Source organism: Anas platyrhynchos, chromosome 7 (genome assembly GCF_047663525.1).
Source record: "Anas platyrhynchos isolate ZD024472 breed Pekin duck chromosome 7, IASCAAS_PekinDuck_T2T, whole genome shotgun sequence".
NCBI classification, from domain to species: domain Eukaryota; kingdom Metazoa; phylum Chordata; class Aves; order Anseriformes; family Anatidae; genus Anas; species Anas platyrhynchos.
In genome coordinates, this window is record NC_092593.1 from 894672 (window position 1) to 919995 (window position 25324).

Genomic DNA, 25324 nt, shown 5'->3' on the forward strand with positions numbered 1-25324 from the left:
AGCTATTCTGTGGTTGTAGGAGAGTGTAAAATAGATGCTTCTATAATGCACCAGAAAGCTGGTTTGTTTTTTTTTTTGTTTTTTTTTTTTTTTTTTTTCTCGAAGTAATTAAGAGAGATGTCTCAAAGTTGTAATATGGAGCTCAATTTTCACATTTTAAGTACCCTGTAATCCATTTAACTTAAGTGCCAAAATCCTTACCAATTTCCATATTAAAACACACCACAGCTTTCAAAGAAGTAGGGTGGGAAAACAACAGCGACAAAAATGAATACAAAGCAAAGGCACAGCACCTTGGAGATCCCAAGGTTACTGTTGATGCTGTGGCCAGAATAAAGGGTGCCTTTACCCTCGTATTCACTTGCACTGCCTTCGCTCGCTAGGTGCTGAGCTGAACCAACTCGCTTCCTGCCATTCCTGTGCAAGAGTCACCGCACGGCAGCGCCCGCAGGTGAAGCCTCCTGAAAACGCTTCTCTGCAACTTCCGCAGCTTACTGTCACCTACAACAAGAAATACCAGGACAAGCACCAGGGCACTACCGCAGTGGTTTTGAGGCCATTTCAGGTGCAACGCAACCGCCGCTGTCACCGGAGGGAAAAAAATAATCATCCAGGAAAGGCCTAGCGAAGTCAGCTAGCGAGGCTGCAAAAGAAGTTACCTCACAAACACGTACAAGCATGCTTGAAGACTAAGCTCTTGAGAACGCAAAAGACATTTGAGGGGTAAAATGAGACAGATGGGCCACGCCCCGCACTGCTCGGGCACCGGCTGCTCCCGCGCGGCAGCGCTCCGAGGGGCAGCGCCCGGAGCTCACCGACACCAGGCAGCCAGGGCAGGGGCTGCCCGCTGAGGCACCGGCCCCGCACGGGCAGCACCCGGAGCTCGCACGGAGCTCGCCGCAGCCGAGCCGCAGGCGGAGGCCGCCCCGCAGCACCCGGCCGCCCCCCGCCGGCCGGTGAGGAGGGCAGCAGCCCCGCCCGCCCGGCTCCGGCCGATTCGGAGCGAGTTCAGGGCCAACGGCACGGCGCAGGTAACCCGCGGCGCTGAGGCGTGGGGGCCGGCCCAAGCGGGGGAGGCGGGGGAAAACGGACGAGTCCTGCCCCGCGGGAGCGGCCGGGACGGCAGGGAGGGGAGGGGAGGGCACGGCAGGGCAGGGCAGGGCGGGGCTGCCCCGGCCTCTGGGCACCCCCCGGCTCCGCGCTGCCGGTGCCGCCCCGCAGCCCCTCCGGCCCCGGGCGCCCCAGGGGGCGCAGACCACCGGTTGCGCCGGCGCCCGCGGCCGGACCGGCGGAGACCCCGCGGAGCCGCCGCCACAAGGCAGGCGCGGAGCGGGGGAGCGGCGGCGGCAGGGAGAGGGGAGGGGAGGGGGAGCCCCGGCCCCTACCTGCAGGAGGCCGCCGGGCCGCCGTCGGGCAGGGCGCGAGGCGCCCCGTGCGCACCATCGCCGGGCGGGGAGCGGCGGCGGGGAGCGGCCTCGCGCGGGCCCGTGAGGCGGAGCAGGGCTGGGCCGGCCGGAGGCGGTGCCCATGAGGCGGCGGGGCGGGGCGGGGCGGGGCGCGGCGGGGCCCGCCCGGGTCTGTCAGCGTAACGGCCCGCAGCGGCGGGGCAAGGCGCGGGGAAAGAGGCGGTCGGAGTGCGAGGCTGCGGCCCGGGGACGTCCGGGGAGGGAGGCAGCGGCTACGGGAAGGACGTGAGGTACGGGAGGGGCAGCGGCAGGGGCAGGCCGGTGTCCCGGCTGGTGTCCCGGCTCCCTGTGCTGTCAGCCCCTGTGGCTGATCCTCCGCTCCGAATTTAGGCAGCGACGCCCGTCAACAGGTTTTCCAAATCCTTTGGGGAAAAAAGGTTGAAATTTGTCAGCTTAAACAAGACCTCTGAAAGATTCAACGTATGAATTATAAAAGCAGGGCACCCAGTTAGCCTGGACAGAAGTTAATAGCAGAGCTGTCGTTCACTGCTCGTAGCTGGCAGCCACCTCCGGAGTGGGGTGCGCGGGGTGGGTGCCTTGGGGTGACTGAAGAAACATTCAGAGCGTCTTTACTTTTTATTTACGAAATAAGAAGTTACTGGTATGGAAATTTGACATGCGGCTTGGCACTGGTGCTCTTGCTTGTTCCGTGTGTCAGAGGGTCCCGTGCCACACACGGCACCGAGGTGGCAAGTGCAAGAGAACAAGGGGCAAAGCTGACGCTTCCCCAACCTCTGTCACAGACTCTTCATCAAACACATTACGAGGGAAAGCAATGACAATCTAATGAGACCTGACAAAAAGTCAGCCAAAAAGAGCTGAAATTATCATTAAATGTGGATTTCCATCTGCTATCATTAACAATAAACCTCCCCCGAGGTTTATTGTTATCTCCTCCCTCTCTATTATGGCAGTGTATTGGGATTGGAAACACCAGGGAGAAGGGAAGTGTTGTTTCCAGCAGTTTGCAATGCAACGTGGAGCTGCTGAAGCTGGTGCGTACACAGAAACATCCAGCTTCAGCCCCGTTGCTCTCTTCCACACTGGTGTGGGAGAACAGGGGCTGATTTTCTGGGGAGCTGTTTTTGGGGCCCTGCCTCGCTGTGTAGCACCTCTCTGGACAAGCATCTGGTCCACCAATAAGGTCAGAATCAGCCTATACAACTAAAAAAAAAAATCTCAGTTCACTTTTGAAAGCCTAAATATGATTTTACTAAAAAGAGCTGTAGTGCTAAAGCAAATAAGATCACTTGCTTTAAGATCGTGATATGAAAGCATATGAAATGAAGTCTTTGACCACAATTCCTTTGTCTTCAGCAGCACCATAATTTTGCCCTTAATTATCAGAGCCTCTTCATAAAATAACTGATTTTTGTGCTAATCGTGAACAAATGAATTTTCAAGGAGGAAACATGAGTGATAAAATATTATGCCACTGAAAACTACATCCCAACCTGCAGCTAATAAGAAACATCTGTTATTTTTCTTTATTGCCTAAGATATTAAATAGCCATCATTAGTCGTGGTAGGCTCTGGCTAAGAATTTTCCAGCACTGATGGCACAAGTATCAGTTTCATGCATGACTTCAGATAATTTTCCATGTGTATTTTATTGTAATTTATTTTCCTTCTTAAATAATAATAATAATAACAACAATAATAATAAAACTTAGTTACAGTGTTAATGAATATGGTGTGTTCTGCTTAAATACTGTCATTGACAGTGAAGACATCCAAAAAGCTAGAGTGTTTCTTAAACCGTTTTTATTGCCTCAGACCAGTATCAAGGCAGTATGGTTACTGCAATTCTCTGTGAGAGTTGAAGAGAAGCACTTGCTCAAAACAGCAAAGGACCTGGTTCCAAAGGTAGCATTCATTAACGTTTTTTTCTTCTTCCATTTGATGTTGTTGGCATGATTAGTACTTAATTCTAAAATAACCGTACCATCAGTAAGATTTTCTGATTTTTTTTTCTGTGATTTTTATAATCCCAGAGTTATGGTAGTTAATCCTGTTTCATCCCATGTAGAAATAGCATTGTTCAAAAAGATATCTTCTGTAGTAATAACATCACCCAAGAAAAATGTCTAATTATAATAACCTTTCAATGAAATATAAGAGCTGGAAGTAGACATGTCCAAATCTGCAACTGTCTATATGGGATATATTCATGGTTTCATTTTCAGTATTTAAAATTAAAAATTCCATTAAGGAATTATTTTCTAATGTTTACTATCTATGATGTAAACTGTGTTGTGGATGAAGACACCTTCATTGCGTTTCGTCATTGTCTTGACTCTGTCAGTGATGGTGATCTTTTGTATTAAGATAATGGGACCTTCAGGCCCTTGGGCATTAAACAAGGTGGTGGGCAGGTGGAGTAGAAGGTGAGTCCTACTCCACTCAGTGTGCCTCTGTGGGCTGGAGAAGGACGATATAAAACAATACTAGAGTACTACCACCCCTTGCTGTTTTATCATGCCGCAATATTCCATATAAGTATAAACCCTGCCTGAGTAAGAGCAAAATCTGCGTATCTTGTGATGAGACTGTGTTAATTTTATCTACATGCAGTTGCTGAAACCATAACACGTGATGCCAAAGATTTTTCTCATATGCTGTAAACATGTTCTGCTCTGCTGTGCCAAAACATTTTGTCACAAAAACTAGCTCTTTTAGAGATTCTAAAAACAAACGAGAAAAAAACTGTTCATTATGTGATTTATTGGGGATTGTCTTGTTCTTAGATTTTAAGAATTAAAAACAAGAGGAAGGTGAGAATGTAAAAAAAAAAAAAGACATAAGTGGAATCATGAGGGAAAATTTAAGTAGAAAAGAAAGTAGAAGAGAACATGTAATAAGAAAACAGAATGGATTTATAGCTTGACAGCAACCCTGATGGATGACTACTGTTGTCTGGGATTCTTAGAGCTGAAAAAGTTAAAGGACATCCTATCTAAAACAGATCTATTTGATATTTCAGTTCTGTACGTATTCGTTTCTGTATGAGGCAGGAAATAGCTTTGGTATGCAGCAATTTCCTCCCTAGAAAAGCATCTTACCTTGCAAATATTGAAGCCAATAGTACTGCATGTCTCTGCCAATAAATATTTAGCTTAAAATGGGTGATGACATTTTTGGTTGGAGAAATGACTTATTTCAGATGATCTGAAGGAGAAATAACAAAAGAAACTTTTCCAGAAGTATTTGTTCAGTAATTAAGGATTTTCATATTAATGTTACTCTGCCTCAGCAGAGCCATATTGATTTTTCAGTGTATTTGTATGAGCTTGGCTATGGTACCCTCCTTGTATCTGAGCTGAATCAGATGTTTTGGGAACAGATCCTTAAGATAATACAGCATTTTTTTTCTCTGCATTCTGCTAATAGCAATGACAAATGAAGCTAAGTCAGTAACTCTTTATGCTGGTTAAGTATCAGAAGTTTCTTTTTTCTATTTGCATGCTCATCACTATTAGATATTGTCAATAAGTTTCAGTCCCGGAAGCTGACACATGCAATAGCAAATGTAATAAATCCTTATGTCATTCCTTCTCCCAACAGCAGCGTAGTTCTCAGGCAGGCATTGTAAAAGAGCTGCGAACTTGTGTATTTCTCTCTTGGCATATTTTGGAAAGTTGTGTTAGTCATTCCTGTCCACGGTGCTTTCATTTCAAATTTAAGGTCTCATTAGAGCTTATCTACTCAGATCAGACATATCCCCCACTGGTGGGTACTTTTTGTAAATAGCAGTTGTTTTAATGTGCTGAGGCAGCCTACTTTTACTTTTGGAGGAGTGAACTCAGAATTCACATAGGAAAATGAATTTCTCCCAGGTGCTGCTGAATCTGCTAGCAAAATAAAGAAGAAAATCAACCATGCGAAAATTGAAATAAATAATGCAAGGAGAGCAGAAGAATCTGGAAAATCCATGTGCGCCTGCTTACCTTGCTGCAGCTTGCATGCAGGTCAGTGTCAAACTCTTTTCTCCATTATAGTGTTCCCTCAGTCCCCGCAATTCAGACTTGGATTTTGACAGTTGAATCATTTGGATTCTTTGGATACCATGACACCTAATAATGATATACACTGGCTTCATGCTTCTGCTTAAAATGATAGATAGCAGTGTTACTGAGGTAACCATCTCCATCCCTTGTCTATGAGCACAGTTCAATACAAAATACAAGTCCTTCACAGCTTGAGTTAAAGCCAAAACAGTATTTCCAATAAGGCATAAGAACCTTACAGTTCTCATCCATGCTTCCTGTGATATCTTCCTCAAACGCTATAAAACTGATTAAAAGAAGGCAATTCCAAACAGGTTTAGGTTTGGATCTGTTGGTTTGGATATTTAAACTTGGCTTTTCAGAGCGTTGTCTCATAGACAACCCCTTCATGCCCTTAACATCCAGACCGTGGGTCATCTGGCATGAGTCTATGCTTTTAGTGCTAAACCCACAGGGGCAAATTGAACCATTGACCCAGGCTGTATTAGTCACATAATGGGGAATCATGAGTCCAAAAATGAAAGCGATGTTGTACAACCTGCTAATGAGGGCTAATCAGAGGATATATCCAGCGTAAAAGAAAATGTTTTTTACCAGATAGTTTGGAGAGGAGCTGGTGCATAACTTATCAGATAAGGCAATCATGTAATATGGATTTGGTGTGTTGCCTAAAGCACTAATACTACAAAAGTTTAGCGCTATTGTACGTCATTCCAGATTTTTTATTTTTATTTTTTGGTGAAAATCTTTGGAACTTGGTTTAAACAAGAAATATAAGTTGATGTCATAGACTTCTTATGATACTAGGTATGATTCACCATTTTTTTTTCTGTTTTTCTTCCACTCACTTTCTTTTTATTTATTTCTGATGTTTACACTATCTCCATCTCTTGTTATATGTTTAAACCAGAAGCTGCTGTGAATGGGAATCGTACCTGCATAATGCTTGTCTGAAAACTTTGTTCTTGAAAAGTAACACTCAGCACTATTAAAATTACACAACATCAGCGTGGATATGTAAATTTGGTTTTATTTAACACTTTCCTTTATTTCCTTTTCATATTTTGTTGGAGATCATTATACTTTTTTTGTTGGAGATCATTATACTTTTTTGTCTATGTGGGAGGAATGAATGTGACCACAGGATAGTGCAGCTGAAATCTCTTCCTGCCATTCTCAGTCCTATCTCCACTGAAGTCCTGATCACAAAGATATGAGGCTTCAGAGATATTTAGCTGATACTGAGGATAGATTATTTTAGTGGTAGTAATTAGGAATGGAATTTATGTTGTAGTGGTTATACATATTTTTAGAAAGTTCTTGTTGTTTTGTTGGTGGTGTTATTTTGTGTGTGTGTGTGTGTGTTTGTTTTTTAATTTAGAATGGAGGCATGCCTGAGGGAAGACACAGAATTGAGATTGTGGTAAAGGGACAAGAGTTATAGGAATTGTCTTTGAGCAGTGCTTTCAGTGCTTTGGAGCTCTTTCATGTTTCGTGACAATTTCTCTTTCAGAACATGCACTCCACAAGCAAGTTACTACCTGATTGCTAAGTCTCACAAAATTACTTGGCAGAATCAGGAATCAACGTCTTTCCAAGCGGACAGTCTGATTACTTGATATAATCTAGCTAATAGATGCTAGCAAAATTATACACCAGGCATAGACCAGGTCTAAAACAGACACTTCAGCATATAGGCATATGGAATATCTTCTGATGTATCATGGGTTTTATTCATAACTCTTCTTCTCCTTTTTTTTTATTTGTTTTTTGTTTTTTTTTTTTTATTATTATTTCTGTTTTCTTAAGCTCAGTCACAGTCACAGATAGGTAGTACATTTTTCAATTGAGTCAGTGTAGCTATTTTAGATGCTAGAAGAACATGGCAGAAACAAAAATGATTCTGCTGCAGGTGTGTGATACATTTTTTATTGCTTTAAATATATTTTTTTTCTCTGTCCTGTGTTTGTATTGTCTCTTTGTATTAGTTCGGAGTAAAGGTGAATAGTTTTGTAAAGACCATTATTGTTAAGTGTCTGAAGCATAGAAGAGACCAATTACTGAAGGCAGCCATATATTCAGTGATTTTTATATTGCTGTAATTGTTTACATGTGCGTATATTATGCCTTCTACAAAATCTGTGGGAAGTCTGGCTGCATGTCTGCACAGCTTACCCTGTTTCTTCCCAGTGGGTCTAGGAAATCTGAGAAGTTCAGGTCCTGATTTGTATGGGGATACCAAGATTTTCATAGACTACAGGGGAAAAAGTGTCCAGTCATTGAATAATAGTGCTGGACAGGGGAGGGTAATATCATTAAGGAGAAGGTATGTCTTTCTGGGTAGTTTTTGGTTATAAAATAACGTTGCTGGCAGAATGACTAGAAAGATTAAACTTTGTCATCATGTGATTTATCCACCTAAATATCCTCGTCTATACATACACACACATACATATATATATATATATCATTGGGTGAAAGAAAAAGTGAATCAGTTCTAGTAATTCAATTGCAACACACTGAGCAGTATGAGATCCCTTGCAGACTTCACTATTTCTGACATATCATATTCGTAACTCTTCTTTCCTTAGATACAGGCATGGTTCTTAAAGGCCAAACATGAGAATTCCCTGTATTTTGTTGCCCTTGATCATGGCTTTGGGCCTTTGTCCTTGAAAACAGAGTTTAATGGTAAGTAATGAAAGCAAAGCAAAATATTTTTAATATCGTTATTGGTTTATGTGCCAAGTGACACTGAGCTCCTTGGAGCTAGGCAGCTGCAAATGACTTGTCTTCATACCTACTTTGAGTAAGTGCACAAAAACAACGCAAGTGTTAGAGGACAAGCCACTAGAGGGCACGTCATATTCGGCAATTGGATGGTAATCCTTTACCAGATGTGACTTCATACCCAACCCAGCCTCAACAACAAATGTACCTTTTTCATGGGGGGTAGAAACTGATTCAAATTCTCCAGGAATTGCTGCTGGAAGAGCAACTTTCTGAAACAGTAGTGATTATGTGATAATCCTTGGAAGGACATTAATAAGTTGGAAAATGGAGGGAGAGAATTGTGAATTGCCCCTGCTCAGGTTTGGATGGTTGTAGTTTATAGCAGGGGTAACATTGTAGTAGTATGGCATTGAAATGTGATTGCTGTACATACACAGAGGAATAAAAATAGAAGTTTAACAAAAAGAAAACGTTATGATTGATAGTCTTCACAGAATGTCATAAAAGTTATTCAACAGTGCTAAAGTTGAAGAATCAGAATTAGTTTCGGTATAACCATATGATTATTATGGGGACATTCACCTTGTGAGCTAGACTACAGTCTTGAGTCATTTGAGTGAATGGGTCAAGGCTGAGGACAAGTAAATTTCAAGTCTTTCTCTAGTTGCTACCCCGTTAGCTTTTTCAAAGGCACTGTTGTACAGAGTGGCTTGTTGTGTATATCTGCTGAGGTGCCAGTCACTCGGAAGGCAAGGAGGAGGAAGCAGAGATGAAGGGACCCTTCTCTTTTCCCCATCAGACTGTCGAATTGGATCAGCATGTATGCAGCAGTAATGCGTATAGGCCTAGTCATGTGGAATCTGTAAATAGGTTGGGTTGCAGGCTGTGGAAGTCTTGGGAAAGCACATCTTTCTTGTGATCTTGTTTACATGTTGCCTGGAAAGTGCAGGAAAGGATTTTTTTGTTCTATATTGGTGGGGAAAAAAAAGTGTATCACAAGCTCATAGATGTAACTATGTATAGACAAGCTACCGCTAGGTGGTGGTCAAGAAGTAGAGGATTTTAGCATTTGTAGGACCAAGAGAGCCGGCAAGCTGAAAAGAGCTTTCCCAGCTCTTCATACCTTGTAACAGAGAGGCTTTCCAAAGTACACAGCTTAGACCCCTGTGCATCACTAGGGAAGTTTCATGCTGCTTGCTTACAGAGAAATCTTCATCTTAATATGTTTGTCCCTATGGCTCTTTGCACAACAACTTCTGAAACATTGGTCCAAACAGCTTTTATGCTCATGATCATTAGCTGCCACTGTATTTTGCACATTATTTTAAAACCACTTAGATTAGGAAGGTAATCACTGATGCAAAGGAAAATGCATGGCAGCCTAGTCTGCAAAATAATACATGGAGACGGCATTTTCAGAGTGACGTACATTTTCAAGCAATTAGTTAAGTCAGTAGGCTCTGCTGAACTACCTTCTTAGGTTTAAGGTATGTTCTCAAATGTGTGTCATTTTCAATCTTGTTCAAGCAAATGGTCTCAGAAGTTTACTTGTTATGTGGGAAAAGTTTGAAAAAGAACATCTGAGAGTGGCTTTTCTTAGTCTTTTTTACAAGCTTCATTGTCAAACTTCATAACTGGTGAACAGGATGGATATTGCAGTTGGGTTATAAAGGAATTTCCTTTGTAGGCCTTCCTATGTCAGCCATGAGCAGAGGACTCTACAGGTTAGCATACCAATGAAATGCAAAAGATTTTCTTTCTTAGTTACCTTTGTCTGAATGTATAACAATGTCAGCAAGCTAGACAGGTTCAAAATAAATGCCTTTTTGACAGTCAGTGAATGGCCTTATCCCTGTTTCACTGTTTGGGATTATAATTGTGTACAATATTTGGAATTAGATAAATCTATTCCACAACATCTTAGTAACCTCTCTGAATGAGTAGCAGCTTTAAATAGGATCTGGATCAATAGCAGTGCTGGGGAATTTACAGCCAGGCTGGAGTAATATATATTTTGTTCCCATATTATGCACTCATATATTAGGACTGATTTTTTATGCAGAGGGAAAATTGTCAACAGTCAGCATTTCAGGTGATATGATCTCAGTTTCCTGTACCTCTCTGGTCAATCTGGGGAAGCACCAGCTGATTCTGGATTTACTTAACTATTTGAATAATTTTAGGACATAGTCAATGAACTGTGATTCAGTGCTGTGACTTGGTTATGAGTCTTTGTAATTAGCAGGAGGTCTTTTGCATTTAGTCCTAATGCAGATCAATGTCTTCTCATAATGTGTAATTGCTTTGTGCTGATGCACTTGGATATAATTCATTTCATACTCCTCCTAGTCAAGAAAAAAGAATCTACATATACCTTAAAGAACTAGCTAGAAATTATCTCACTAAGTATCCTGCTGCTTGAACTGTTCTTTTTCATGTAATTCATATAAAGTTGAACAGACCACAAGGAGACATTTAACATGAAATAGAAATGGTATGTTTAAAGATGTTTACCAGTATTTAGGGTGCCCTGAAGTAGTAAGGCTATGGAGTGCCTGCAATTATTGGTCTGCCCTTGGACTCTTTCATGGAGTGGTCACCCTTGGACTCTTTCATGGAGTGGTCACCTTCATGGCTAAGACCAGGGCACTGGCTGACTTTACACACTTGTCCTGCCTTTGGGATGTCTGTGGAAGCATTACTGCCCTACTCTCTCAAGGGCAGTGACTGCTTTGCTTTTTACAGCACTGTTGATGTCTTCTGTCATGAGCGGTTAAACTTCATTTCTTCCTGTGGTGGGTAAGTGCTCCTTGTGCAAACTGCCTACAGGCATCTGTACCAGACAGCTTTGTGACCCGGCTTGTTATTAGCTACTGCCACACCCATTGCATTCTTTTATAACTACTTTTTTCCCTAGACTAACCACAGCAGCAAGAGCTTTCTTTCTATTTTTGTAATTTAGCAGCATACCTTCCCAGTAAACGCTGCCTTGGTGTGCGCTTTTCCTGGCCGCTGTTCAGAAGGGGAGTGAGTGATCAGCACCTGAAATTCCATCTGTCCATGTTAGCCTGCCTGCCCTGGCTCTGTGGCAGCACTCCCCGGATCTTCAAATAATGCATACGAGACAAGTTATCTCTTTATGCACTTTGAGCAAAAAGAAATGCTTTGAACTTATAAAGAGAACCAAAACCTTAGCATTGTGTATGAATGCCCATGTTCAGCAATGGAGTGGGCAGTTACACATGATGGTATCCTAAAGAAGCCATTGCATTCTCTTTATCAAACTCCACAAAGCATTCCTCTTCTGATACTTTTCCTTGTCCTCACAGCCCCTTCTAGAGCTTGCTTACAGATGTAACAAATTCTTCAACTTTCTCTTTCAACTTTGCTTTATTTATTTATTTATTTATTTATTTATTTATTTTTAAATGGAGAGGTTCCACAGACAAGGGAAACTGTTGTCTTAACTGTTAGGCTGCATGAGCCAGCATGTCACTTGAGATATACTGAACAGCTTCTTGCTATTCTTACTGGCATTGTATTTTAGAACAGCCTGCACTGAGTTCCATACTATAAAAGCTACGTATTTAACAAGAATCAAAGTGGGTTAAAGGTATAGCTCCCAAACTGGTGTCCCTGAGTTCATAATTGGTGTTTTATAAAAGCATTTTGTCATTACAGCGTTTCCAGTTGCACATATGAGGAGACAGATTGATGTGCAATACAAATTACCTACACAACTGTAACCTGTTTTGCCGCTCCTTCCTTTAGTGTAAGACACATACCACAGTCCAATGTAAGTGTGTTAGTCTGCGTATTCTGTATTCTGTAATCTCCTCCAGCCAGATAATTACTTTCCTGAGCAAAAGTCGCAACATACAAATATCATGAGATAAGTGAAATCAATGTAAGTTAAGGACTAGTCTGAACTGAATGCAGTTGTCCAAAATGCTTTTTCCTTCTCTCATGAACTGTAATTATTCTAGCATGATGGTGCTGATCTGATCTGAAATTCCACATTTTGCAGCTGTCCACTGACCTTTGTGACCCTATTTTGTCCAAGAAACAAGGCAGCTTTTCCACACACACCTACCACTGTGGGGGGTGTTTTTGTACAGGTAGATGACAAGGTAAGATGACAAGGGCCTGAAGGATGCATCTAAGTAACAGTCTTGTGACTTGCTCACATTAGAAGAGTTTTTTATTTCAGTCTGAGATCCTCAATCTTGCATGTTACCTTTCTGACTCTTGCTTACTTTTCGGTGCTTATGCTTTGGCTATTTTCATTTTGAAAATGAATATACTAATAATAGGACAAGGGAACAGTTTTAAACTAAAAGAGGTGAAATTTAGATTAAATGTTAGGAAGAAATTCTTCACTCAGAGGGTGGTGAGGCACTGGCCCAGGCTGCCCAGAGAAGTTGAGGCTGCCCCATCCCTGGCAGTGCCCAAGGCCAGGCTGGGTGGTGCTTTGGGCTCTGTGGGCTGGTGGGAGGGATCCCTGCCCATGGCAGCAGTGGGCTGGGTGGGTTTGAGGTCCCTTCTGACCCCAACTGCTCTGTGATTCTACGATTTTACCTTTCTGCCCTTGAAAGATTATTATGACTAGTACAAATGAGACCCAGGTTTGACCAACATAGTAATAGGAAGACAAATTCTGAAAGGTTGTGTTAGGTTGGATTATGTAACACATAATGCTTTTCCATAGGTTTTATTTTATGGCTTCCTTCATTTGAATTTAGTTTTATATAAATTTGATTCAGCAGAGCCTGCTGTTCTCTGATCTAGAGGGATACCTGACATACATTTGTGTACAGAGGAGTGATAGTATATTATAATGAATAGGCCTTTGCTAATTTTCATTTTAATATCAAAACAATTAATATTAAAACTTGATTTAAGCAGCAGATGAAGCTTATTTACTGCAGTAGGCTCTGTTGTAGAATTCGCATTTAAGTGGAGGGCGTGGTACAGAAATAACATGTCAAACACCACACTTACTTACATATGAGACTGACTGATATCACTCGCTGCATTTTATTAAGTAATGCATTCTAGTTGAGTTTGCTGGTATAGGAGGGTTTTCTGATTTCATATGCCCAGTATCTTTTTAGAAAGTGCTATATCCATACTGGGACTCTGAATTTGGTCTCAGCCCAGATGTAAGTCATTGCGTGGGAAAACATGAGCCTTGAGAGTGCTTTAAGACACTGAAGAATTAAAGCATGTAGTTTTTCAGCTTTTTTTTTTTTTTTTTTTTTTAATTCTTACCAGAAAGCTATACAAAGCATGTAACTGTTCAGTAAGAGGGGGTAAAATAATCATATTGAATTATGCTAAAACCTCACAAAGCATTGAGTTACTTTTTGAGTAAACTTACTAAACATATGCAGAAGTTAGAAAGATTGAATTAATTATTTTCCTTCAAGCACCTTCCTTGGTAACATACAAAGTTAAGGGAAAAATAAAGTATGACTGTGTTTCAGTTTCTTGTGTTTCAGCACTTAATCTATAGGTGGTTTACAGGTTTTATAAAGACTCTAGCTGCTGAAATATCTGATAGAAAGTCTTAGAGCTGCAACACTGCGAGTGCTTTGTTTAGGCACTGACTATTTTAAAATGCTTAAATAAATGAAATCATGCTTACGGCAGATTGAAATTAAAGTAGACAAGTCTCAGAGGTCTCCCTGTTTTATTCACAAAATTGAGGAGACAGGCTTTTGAAAGTCACATTTACCCTAAGCAATAATCTATTCCGGATATTTTACTGAAACTTGTACCAGGTTTGTGCAGACACAGTCCCACACAGACTTGAGGAGGGGCTTAATGGATCAAGCTGTTTGTACAGTACCTGATCTATGTCTGTGTATCACTGTATTACGTCTGTCAGTTTTGCTAATTATTTTGCAAGTCTTTTTTTTTTTTTTTTTTTTTCCCCAGTATGTTTTCAGATTAGATGTTTGGTGTGGGAAGCTATATAATTGATGATAGATTTGATTGTCCGACATCATATTCACAAAAGCTTATCAGAATTGTTTTTCTGGGTTAATCTGAACGTCCTCTAGAATGTTCCAGTTTTAAACACATCTGATTAGGTTTTATGAAAATAGCATAGCTAGGATGATTGCATGAGCAAGTCTAATTATGGTATAATTATCAATCCTCCTGTTAATTAAAATGCCATAAAGAAAGCTAAGTACACATATTTATTTATTTATTTATTTTGATACCCTGGAACACCTAATAAGAGCAAAAAGTAAACTTAATATTTTTGAAACTGTGTACATTTAAAATTGATGAATGCTCTGTAGGTTGTATTCATCTAAATATAAGGTATTTCAAATCTCTAATAACATAATGGCATCCTTGGATGAAGAAACAAATTGTAAAACATACCTCTGTGATGGTAATTGTAAGCAAATGAAGGATCTTGCTGCAGATTTCCATTTTTCTTTGCAGACTATGACTCCTCCCACCTCCGCGATGTGTGTGAAGAGATGTTTCTCCATATCCCCTGCAGGAATGCTCTGAACATTGCCTTACTCCTGATCTAGTCTTGCCTGAGGTAAAAGCTCAAGGTCTTCTCCTTAACAAGAAGCAGTATCACACTGCAAACAGTGTTTTATATACTCCAGCCTTATACTACACTTTCATATTTTAGGGGCTTGGCTGGGAAAGAAATTGAACCTTTGGACGTTTTTCTGTCTTGCATTTCCTAGATTCAGTGACTGACAAATCAATTTCAAATCTGCCTCGATGATCAGAAGTGCAAATCTTATAAAACCTCGAGTTTTGGATCCAGACTCTGACACTATTCAAATCCTCAGCTAACAGCAGGGTGCTCAGAGAATTCAGCCAGCAGCATGCTCCAGTTTAGAATTTCCTGCAAGTTCATGGCTGAGTTTCGTGAAGACCGCTCTGCCACTGACATCTTCTCCTGGCAATGTGACAGAAAATAAATTGAATAATATTATGGTCAGGTGTTACAGGCTCCATAATGCCATACATATTGTAGGCACATTGTGTTCTAGCTTTGGAAAATGCTTCACAGAAAATGGTTGTAATAGGTGGTTAACATCGCTCAGTACTCAGAGCAGGGCCTGAGGCCTCTGCAACTGATTCCTTTGAAAAAGTTGGCCTACAAGGCATCAGACCTCTTGCTGTAGGTCTAGGCTCACAACACCCAGCCATTTCAAGTCTCCCTTTCTGCAGTCTGCTTGGCAAAATGGGAGGAGTTTATCCCATGTGAACTGAAGGAATTTTGGCAGTCTCATCTTCTGGCGACTGGTATGGCTATGAGGGCTGCCCCAGCAGTTCCTGTCAAGCTGCCCTGGCTCAGTGGAGGTGCATGAGGGTACGCAGCATCAGCAGCTGTGACATGGCTCTGGTTATGCTCGCTGGGTACTGGGAACTACTGCCACGAGAGCAACAAGTTCAGCTGAACAAACTTTGCATTGGTGAGTGGGCTTGGCCAGCCAGCACCTGGGGGTGTGGTGCTGTGACTATCTCATCTGGCTTAGTTTGTTAGAGAAAAATACAGCACAGTGACTTTGCTTGTAAGTCACTTTGAAGACATTCTTTCCTGAAGCAGCATGTCATTGGTTTTGAGCTCACTGAAGCCCTTTCTTCTTAGACAACACCATGGATGTCTGTAAAGAATTGCATAGGGACAAGAGCAAGCATTCATACGAGTCTTGCTAATTGAGTTGTTCGAGATGCTGCTGGTTATACAAAGACATGCAAACATCAACTTTACAAAACTCATCATAACTTGCCTGCCAGTTGTAGGGCATGCAAGAGTGTTGGAATCCCGCTGAGCATGGTCACTTTTCTTTAGAGTGGTTGTGCTTTAGAGTGGATAGTTTGTCTTTTCTCAACAGGAGACCAGAAGTCTACTGATGCACTGTTCCTTTTAGCCAGAGGAAAAGGATGCTGCCCAAGAAGAGCTGGAAAGAATGTAAGTTAATCATAAAAAGCATTTGCACTTTAAAAATAAGAAAGCAGGTATCTCAGCTTTAGTGAAAAAGAAAGCCAGTGTGGTTTATCATTTACAAGCTCAGGTATGAATCAGTATGGAGAACCCATTGGCTGTAAATCATATTTAATTATCTGATTACTGTTTTGGGGTGTAAATACAAGACAGTTGATGGATCGAGAAGAAATTTCAGACCAGACAAGTCCTTTCATTAACCTGGAATGTGGACATTTTTAAAGTGGGAAAATCATAGTTATCCTGAAATTAAATTATGCTGTGGCCTTGCTTCTTTTTTTTTTTTTGCTAAATTGGGCAATGGAAAGAGCATACATTTTCTGGTATTCTGAGTGTAGAAAAAGGGGCATACATTGAAAGGTTTAGTCTCCAAGTGCTTTGGTTAACAACGAGTTCTCTTTAAGAGGTCACTTACTGCATGAGGAAAATAGTAGTTTGTGTTGTTTCTCAACAGTTCTTCAATCCTGCATGTAAAATCGTAATCATAGCTCTGTGGGTGGAGTGGAGCACACAGAAGCTGGCTGTGCTTAGTATTTTATGCGCTATTTATTTGTCAAGATACAATTTGTTTTCTTTTGGTTTTAAGTGTGATATATTAGGAACGTATAAGCACAATGGTAGGGAAAATTTGGGGTAGGAAGACAGTCAAAAAATAGGAAATGAAGAACATATGGCTTTGATGAGAGAATTCCTGGCTTCAAGGACTGATATGTGGATGCTAGAAAGCCATGACATCTGCCTGGTGAGAGCTGATTCTGTCTCTACGAGAAAACAGAAATGGGAAAAGCAGTGAGCCGTCTGTGTTTGTATATTCTTTGTTTGCTGCCTGTGTTTAGAAAGGTTCTTTATAAATGAAAATTGGCAGTTTGAATGAATCAGCCTTGGTTTGAAGCCTGCAGTTGTTGCTCAAAACTGACACAACTAGGCTGGTTCCAATGGAAGGAGAGTTTTCTAGAAGTATGTGAATGCTATCTGTATGCAGTAGTCCCTGAACGCTAGCCTCGGTGTTATACTGGAACAAATAGTACTTTAAGGCTTATGCACAATCCCTCTTCCTCTTTTTATCTGCTTGAAAATGAGGTATTTGCTGGTCCTTATGCAGAAACAGGAAGCTGTATTCCAATGCTCTTTACAGCTGCTGTGGAGATAAGCTTTTTCTGTCTGAAAAGATGAAGAATGGGTATGTTTTCCATGCAGTTCAAAAGAACCCACATTTTGTTTTGCCATGTACTCCTCAAACTGCATGTCCCTTTCCTCCTCCTTAGATTGTAACTGGCACGTTGAATTAGTGAAGATGTATGTTTATTGATCATGCTGTGCTAACCGTATCCTTTTCTATAATATTTCAGCTCCTATGGGGAAAGGCATGGCCAAATTTTAATTTAGCTTAAAACAAATAATCACTGCTGCATATTTTTGTCATATTAAAAGCAGGTTATTAATTGTACCTGTAAAAATATTCAGAACACACTGACTACTTTGCTTTAAAAACAAAACAAATAAACAAAACAACAACAACAACAAAAAACAACAAAGACAAAATAATTTTTTGACAGTCTTTTGACCAGTACAGAAACAGTAGATTTAGTTTGGTTTCTTCCCTTAATTTGACTTTGTCCCACAGGAGATAATTTTATGTAACCAAGTCCAGAAGTTCACAGCCTATTTGACACAACCCTTTATTTTCAATCCCTGTGCTATTTATTAATCAGAGGAAAAACACTTGAAAATATAGTCTGATGATCAAACTAAAATAAGAAGAGGAGAAAAATACATTGATAAAATAAATATCCCAACATAAAATTTGTAAAACACATATGCCTTAGGAGCTAGACAGATCTCCTTCCATGGAGGGATTTGGGTTGTGTTTATATTACATTTTTTCATAAAGGCGATAAATATGATTGCTGCTCTGATATTTTCTTAAAATACAAACAAACAAAAAAAAAAACAACAAAAAGCTTTGTGAATGGTAACGATGAAAATAAAGCAAGCAAATGAGAAAGTGATTTATATCAAACTTAAAGATACTTATCATAATGACCACTACATACTGGGAATTTCAATAATTATTCTTAATCTGCTTAATGACTAAATTTAATGTGTCCTACATAAAAAGATAAATCTCAGTAAGAATCTCAGAAGATTTGTTTTCATTCTCTTGATGTTTTTAAGCTTTCATGATCTCTAGTAACTCTGTATTTCACGTTAGGTCATTAACCTAAGCTCTAGCAAACTCATTTTCTTTATCATCTTCCCTCCTGAAGGTTAATGACAGAATGCACAAAGGTGTTGATGAGACACACAGACTTAACTGCATAGTCTTCAGACAAAAGAGGCCTATTTTAATGGATTTTCTTAATGTAATGTAGTAGCACATGATAAAAACAGATGTAAAAATGTTTAATCCATATGATTAAAGCAGAACACCTCAGGACCTAGAGTAACAATCTAGGAAAAGAATATATATAAGAGGAGCTAATGTTAATTTGCACTAAGCTGCTTTGGATGACCACAAATCAAAGCTCTGCTGTGAGCTTTTTTATTTTTTTTAAACTGTCCATGTAAAACATGAATGGCTGTCACATTACAGTAACAACCTGGGAACATCACTAATAAGCTTGCTAAAAGTCATAATCAATAAAGGCTAACTATGATCATGCTCACCATACAAGCATGCGATGTAATTTTGACCATGCTGGCAACAGTCCCATCTGCAGACAAATGCTTTAAGATGTTATGGATCCCTGGTGCTGTTTTTAGAACTCTGCTAAATTGCTGTGTGTTTTGTTGTTTAGTGGCTGAAGGGATCAGTTGCATGGCTCTCTTCTACATTCCCTTAGCGTGGCAGTAAATAATTACCCAAGCAGAGATGAAGAGAGATTGTCCTGTGGACCAGTCTGAGGAGTATGTCAAATATGCTCAGGCCCTGCTTGCTGCTGTCTTTTTGGCAGCAGCTGGAAGGAGCCTGGGGAAGGAATGTGCCTTTTGTCTGGAGCAAGGCACTGGGCTTTAGTAGTAGCAGTGATGCCTGCAGAAGGGGTGCTCAGCTTCACTTGGTCTCCGTTTAAAAGTGTGAGTTGAAGAAATATTAGAAATATTAGGTCTAGGGAGTCTAAATTCTTTGGTGGGGAAATACCTATGTCTATATTACCTTTGAGTTGTTCACGAGCTTGAGGAATGGAAAGCTCATGGTTGATATTAAACTTGTGCACCTTATGTGGTAGTTCAACACAGCTGTACTCATGTTCATACTTCCTATAATTCCAGTTTTCCTGAAGCATAAATGATTAGGTGCTGCTGATTTAAACCTATAAATGTCTAAAGCAAAAAATGAGATTACCAGGGACTGAACTCAGAACCAATGATTTAATTTGTAACAAACGACAAGCTTTTGGTTTTTTTTTTTAAGATTTGGAAAAATTTATTTAAAAAATCAGATCACTTCAGGGATGAAAGGGAGATGGATTTAGTTTAGAAAAAAATATTTCCATGGTCATCAGCTGAAATTGGCAAGTTTCAAATTACTAACAGAATCACACAGGAATATAACTTTTTACTTGAACTCTCTAATCTCCAAATTATTAATAATAATATAACCTGGTTTGACTCAGTGAAACATCAAATTCTTTTAAATGCACATTGGGCAGTCTAATGTAGAAATATGGTTGACTCTGGATGACTTGTTAAATTCACCCAGCCATCATCAACTTTTTCACAAGGTTATGAACATTTAATCAGGAAGTACACTGAATAAACAGACAAGAAGACTGCTTCTGTAGAATGTAGAATGAGCTAGGAAATGTAGAATGAACTATCCAAACAGCAGAAGACTGAATAAATGAGTCATTGTACACATTTAAAAAAAAAAAAAAAAACTTAAAACTTTTTAGAAATTAGCTTATGTAGCTAACATATTTTTCAAGACATCATGATTGCTACCCATGAATGCCACACTCGCCAAAAAAAAACAAAGAAAAAAGAAAAAAAAGTTTTATTCTACACATAAATGGCAGTCAGTTTTTCCATTCTCAAATCCCAGCAACCTGAAGCTACTTGTGTCTGAAACAAAGGCACAGGAAAAAAATATTGCTATTCCTGTCAGCAATCTCCATGAACCTCAAAAGGTGTCATACATTCTCCTAGTTACCTCAGATCATCTTTAAAATTCCTGCTTTTCCTTTTTTCCCCCATGATCTCTGTAATAGAGACCACATTACAATGTAAAAGTTTAAGTACCTAATTTTAGTACAGTTGGCCTAACCAAGTTTGAATTCTTAATTTGTTGAATTAGTGCTACAGGGTATAACAGAGCACAACTGCTGCACAACTGCAACGTAACAGTTTCTCCTCTTAGCCTGTTTATAGTCCTGTAGATCTTAGACTTCTGGAAGTCTGCCCATGCCTAGTGCCACCGTCTTTGTGCTGGCATTCAGCTTGATCACAGCCTGCAGAGGACAAGGTTTGCTCGGAAGGCAGTCAGGCACAGCATTGGCTCAATGCTAGTTATTTTCAAGCTCTGCTTTGCCAAAAAGGGCCATTTACTTGTTGATGAAGACGAGTGTCTTTTTAAATCTGAATGGTGGAAAGGCTCCTCCCCAGGTGCTGATCAGTTCTAAGTAACATTGCTCAAAGCAGCAGTGCAGCCGCGCTTCAATAATCATCCAGTTCCAAGGACTGATGGAGTAAAAGAAGTGGTGAAGCCAGAAATGAAGCCTTTCCTCACAGAAGATACAAATTAACAGCTATGAGGTATCTATATATAAATGATTTTGTGGCAAACCTTTGTAAGGGTTGCATGTTTCTTGTCGTGGTCTCTGTGTGCCTCTCCCAGGCATCATGGGCTGGGTGTTGGTAAAGAGCATTTCCCCTGGCCCTGGCCAGCCGTCCTAGCACCAGCCTCGTGTCGCTTTGTGCAGCCGTGTAAAGCTTCCTCGAGGTTCTCTGCCCAGTGCTACCTATGAGAGATGTCGGGTCTCCAGTGTTCTCAGGATGACAGCTTTCTTTCTCATCCCTTTATTTATTATTGTTCACAGCTGCCCTAATTTACCCATGGCCACAAACCCAGGTTTTTGCTTTTTTTTTAATTAAATTGATGTTCACATTGTCACCTTTTATTAGTCTTACGAAAACTCAAACACAAAATGTACAAATGAGTACTATCATTGGATGTCTTCTCTTCAACTAAACAAGTGTCTGTCAGCACTGATAGTCTGAAGACCCTTTTTTTTTTTCTTTTTTTCTTTTTTTCTTTTTCTAGAATGTTTATGGTCTTCCCTTCAGGCAAACATTTTTTTTTGCCTAGCTCATCTCTGCTCCTTTCAGGCTCATCCATGTCTCTCTTCTTTGGCTACCCCGTAAAGTAATGTGGGTATGGCAAATAAATGTTTCATTTCACTTGGCAGTTCACATGTACTCATTAGGTTGTTCTGATGTTGTCAGGCCACAGCCAGGTGTTCTTGCAATAGCTGTACGCATGTTTCTTGAATTAATGTTTTAGGAGCTATCCTAAATCTGTGTGCTATGGTAAGTGGAGTTGCTCTGTTTTTCTCTTAGGATGTTGCCAAAACATGCATCTGTCTGAGCATGTAGGAGAAATTTTAGAAGGCACTGCAAGACTGCAGCACTTACATGCAAGCTGAGCTGCAGGGGACTCTGTGCAGCAGTGACACCCCGGTCAGGCAGAAGTGGCTCGCAGCCAAGATCCCAGCTGACCAGAGCGAATGCCTGGGGTCAGAAGGTCAGATGCAGCCTCTGAGGAAAGGGGATCGTATTGATTCACTAAAACTCCAGGTACGGTAGCTGAGCATTCTGAACTCACGTATAACTTACATTTCCTATGTTGTTCACAGAGGACACTTCTTAGGCAGGCAGGAGTAAAGATCAGGGTCTGGATTTTTATTTTTATGTTTTGAGGCCACTTAAACAATAATCCTAACTCTGTTATGCATTAAAAGGAAATTAATCCTATTTTGTGACACTTCTCCCCTCCTCCCCCATCCAAGATAGGGAATTACAGAGATGTTAATTTAAGCCTTTGTTTCCTATTTTTCTCCAGCATTCAGTGAGCATAACGGCCTCCCTGAGGTCAGTGCTGCTTTTCATTGCCCTCCGTGGGAGCTATTTACCTAAGAGAAAAAGCATAAGGCTGCTGTTGAGTCTCACTGTACATCTTCTCAATCTGTTCTAATATTAAACTATTTAACTCCCTGCTTCTGATACAGTTCAGTTCTTGTTCTTTCAGTCCATTTGCAGATTAATTATGGAAATAGAGAAGTACATTTTCCAGGGTGCTATTACTATTTAACTTCCAAATCAGCATTACCCTGTCTTAAGACATGGACTTTTTGAAAGTTAAACAATCTTTTATCTTCCTCACTGGCTTATCAATCTGAATGCAAAATTGTGAATACAGTGGATTTAAAAAAAATTGCCTTATATTTATGCTCCTGACATTTTGCAACAGACCACTCCACTGTGAAAATGAACAATGAAATTAAACTGTGCCCCGTTTTTCTCCACTTTTGCACATTGTCTGAAACTGCATGTAAAGAGAAATTAACCAACCTAATAATTTTAATGAGTATAGCACCAAGATATAATGCGTAAAAATATATAAACAAGTAAGACTAGTAAAAACAAAAGAAAATGAATGTGATGAAACAGATGTCCCAAGTCTTGTTGCTTTTGATCTTGATTGAACAACCTCAAAAATCATTCCTTCATAGAGCTATTTGCTATATTGCATTGATTATCTGTTTTTTTTTGAGAGGTATTAGCGGATTCAAAGAAAATACAGGCTATGTATTTTCTATATATACAACAGACTATGATCCTGTCAGTCTCTACTGTATCGTCTACAGCTAATTTAAATTTTCCTGGGACAAGGAAATACCAACCAAGTATACTTGGCTCACCTTTAGTAGGTAATAGGCATACCAGGTAATCAACGCTGATCTGCATTAATCTGTGTAGCAAAGCTTGTACATGACTCTGAAAGTAGTAACCTGATGTGAGATCAGTGCTTCTTGTAAGAACAATTTGGCCAATCTCAAGCTGAAGTAAATAGAAACTATTTTCTACCTTAACAGGAAAAAAAAAATGAGTCTACTAGGAAAGAATGGGCACAATCTGCACAGCACCAACCCTCAACAACACATCGCACTGCCATCATTGGGGAATGTCATAGCTGTGTACAAAGTTAAGATATAACTTGTTGCTTTCACTGGGCTGTTTACCCCTTAACTTCTTACCCATTGTACAATCAGGAGGCAGAGGTAGCCCAACCAAGTATGGAAAAATTGCCTCGTTATCTAAACTTGGAGCAGTTCTGCTTACCTTTTATCATTTCATTGATGCAATCAGGATATTTGCAAATATTAGAAAGTGAAGAAAATTGCAACGATGGGGAACAATAATTATGAACACTATGAAGTTAAGAGATTCTGCAGCATGAGGAAAGTACATGATGTAGTTACTTAAAATAATCAATTATTTGAATTATAAATAAATCCAAGGAGAATTTAGCCTTCGTGGAGACTACACGTTCTCTGAAAGCAAGAAGATATTTTTTTGAGGGGAAGGAAGGGGAGGAATAGAGAAGTGGTGGGAAGAAAACATGATAAAGTTCTGAAATATCTTGATTACCTGCATCTAAAGTAAAAAAAAATAAATCCTAGTCTAGGGAATAAAGGGAAGTACATAGTTTCACACCTTGGTATGCCAGACTGACAAGTTTGGAATATATGCACTGTTGAATGGCCAAAGTGGTTTTGATATGTTTAACCTGCTTAAAACATATGATCAGACTTCACATTCATGGTATTTGTTTTTGAATACCACACAGAGAAAATAATAATAAAAAGAACAGGGAACAACTTTCCATGGATGAGACTTCCATATTTATTGTTCTTCCATGTGCATAGAAAATGGCAGTGAAGTTTTTTATGAAATAGGCAAGGAATGGGAGAGGTGTAGATATACTGAACTAGACTTTGTGCTTCAAAATTACACTATTAATTTTAAAAAGTTTTTTTTTTTTTTAATTTATAACATTTTCTTGGATTTTCTTTTTGTGCATGATGTTTCAAATTCCTTTTAAAATGACACACTGCATTACAAATGGATGGCACTTTAAACCAACATGGCATTTTCATATTTACACCAATGAAAGAAATTTACACAACGTAATAGCGTACAATCTTGACATTTAGTAATAGCAATAAAACAAGGGCATCCGTTTTATTTTTTCTGTACAAACTATCAGAACAAGACTTTTATTCACATAAAAAAAAATCAGCTTTAATTTGCTCTGACCTACGCACTTTCCAAATTCATTTTACTCAATTCTCAAACCTTTCATCACTTCGCCCACACCCTCACCAGACTACAGGAACTACAAGTAATTATACCTAACATCTAAACAGAGCAAAAAAATCCATCCCTTCCAGTTTTTCTTCCTGACAATTCATCACTCAAAAAACCAAAACAAAAAACAAAACAAAACAAAAAATCTCCAAAACCAAAACACTTCCTTGTTCCTTCTTTTATTTCACTTTCACATTTCATTACCAAAGCAACAAATGAGGCAATTCCATTTCTTCTCAAGCAAGATGAGAAATACACTGTTTTCTTCCTTTGATGCTACACCCAGGAATCAGGTGAACCTGGGTACTGTTCTGCTCTATAAGAAGATCGTCTGGTGGAATAAAAGTCTACATAATTTGTGGTTGATTTCAGTCCATATTGTGTTGTATAATCTGAAGCAGCAGGAAAGTGAACTCGATCATCAAAGTATGGGTCTTCATAGCTATGTGGGGACTGCAAATATAACCTGTATGCATCATAGTTTTTTCTGTTGGTATCTTCTTGACTGTAATACAACTGCTGATGCTGTTGACAAAGTGGAAGAAAGATATTTTTTCAAAATTTAATTAACAGAGAAAATATTTGTTTTCAAACATTTCATGCATTATACACAACCTTTCCCTAAAAAGTTTAGTGTAGCTCTACCAATGATGACAATAACAAAGGTTTCAAGCCTCCGTGAAATGTAGCTAAGGTTTAAATGAATCTAATGCAGGAAAAACTTCTAAGTCCTCTTGCACTCACTAGGAATCTAGTAGCTC

The 25324-nt window shown here is 39.8% G+C and overlaps 2 protein-coding genes and 1 long non-coding RNA gene across 27 annotated transcripts in view; 1 reads left to right on the forward strand and 2 right to left on the reverse strand.

Annotated features, from left to right (window-relative positions):
- The window catches only part of TANC1 (tetratricopeptide repeat, ankyrin repeat and coiled-coil containing 1), a 114478-nt gene extending 112934 nt beyond the window's left edge, over nt 1–1544 (reverse strand). For 3 of the 5 annotated variants that reach the window (XM_027458198.3, XM_072040998.1, XM_027458197.3), the window contains exon 1: nt 1386–1544. In XM_027458198.3, the coding sequence (XP_027313999.3) occupies nt 1386–1529 (144 nt within the window). In that variant the 5' untranslated portion in view covers nt 1530–1544. Of the gene's footprint in view, nt 1–349; nt 541–674; nt 1018–1385 lie in introns of those variants that run through there. The other 2 variants (XM_027458204.3, XM_027458201.3) reach the window with 2 other exon arrangements.
- Nucleotides 898–24717, forward strand: LOC119717423 (uncharacterized). Of its 15 annotated transcripts, none has more exons than XR_011810673.1 (8): nt 1551–1696; nt 3248–3332; nt 5303–5434; nt 14666–14771; nt 14868–15663; nt 16087–16163; nt 20787–21989; nt 22255–24717. It is a non-coding gene; the product is annotated as an uncharacterized lncRNA (long non-coding RNA). The 15 variants fall into 15 exon arrangements; XR_011810676.1 differs by having other exon boundaries at nt 23288–24717; XR_011810666.1 differs by lacking the exon at nt 22255–24717 and having other exon boundaries at nt 1553–1696; nt 20787–20948; nt 21753–21990.
- Nucleotides 24075–25324, reverse strand: part of PKP4 (plakophilin 4) — an 88944-nt gene continuing 87694 nt past the window's right edge. For all 7 annotated transcript variants that reach the window (XM_038181759.2, XM_038181761.2, XM_038181758.2 and 4 more), the window contains one exon: nt 24075–25088. In XM_038181759.2, the coding sequence (XP_038037687.1) occupies nt 24840–25088 (249 nt within the window). In that variant the 3' untranslated portion in view covers nt 24075–24839. The remainder of the gene's footprint in view (nt 25089–25324) is intronic.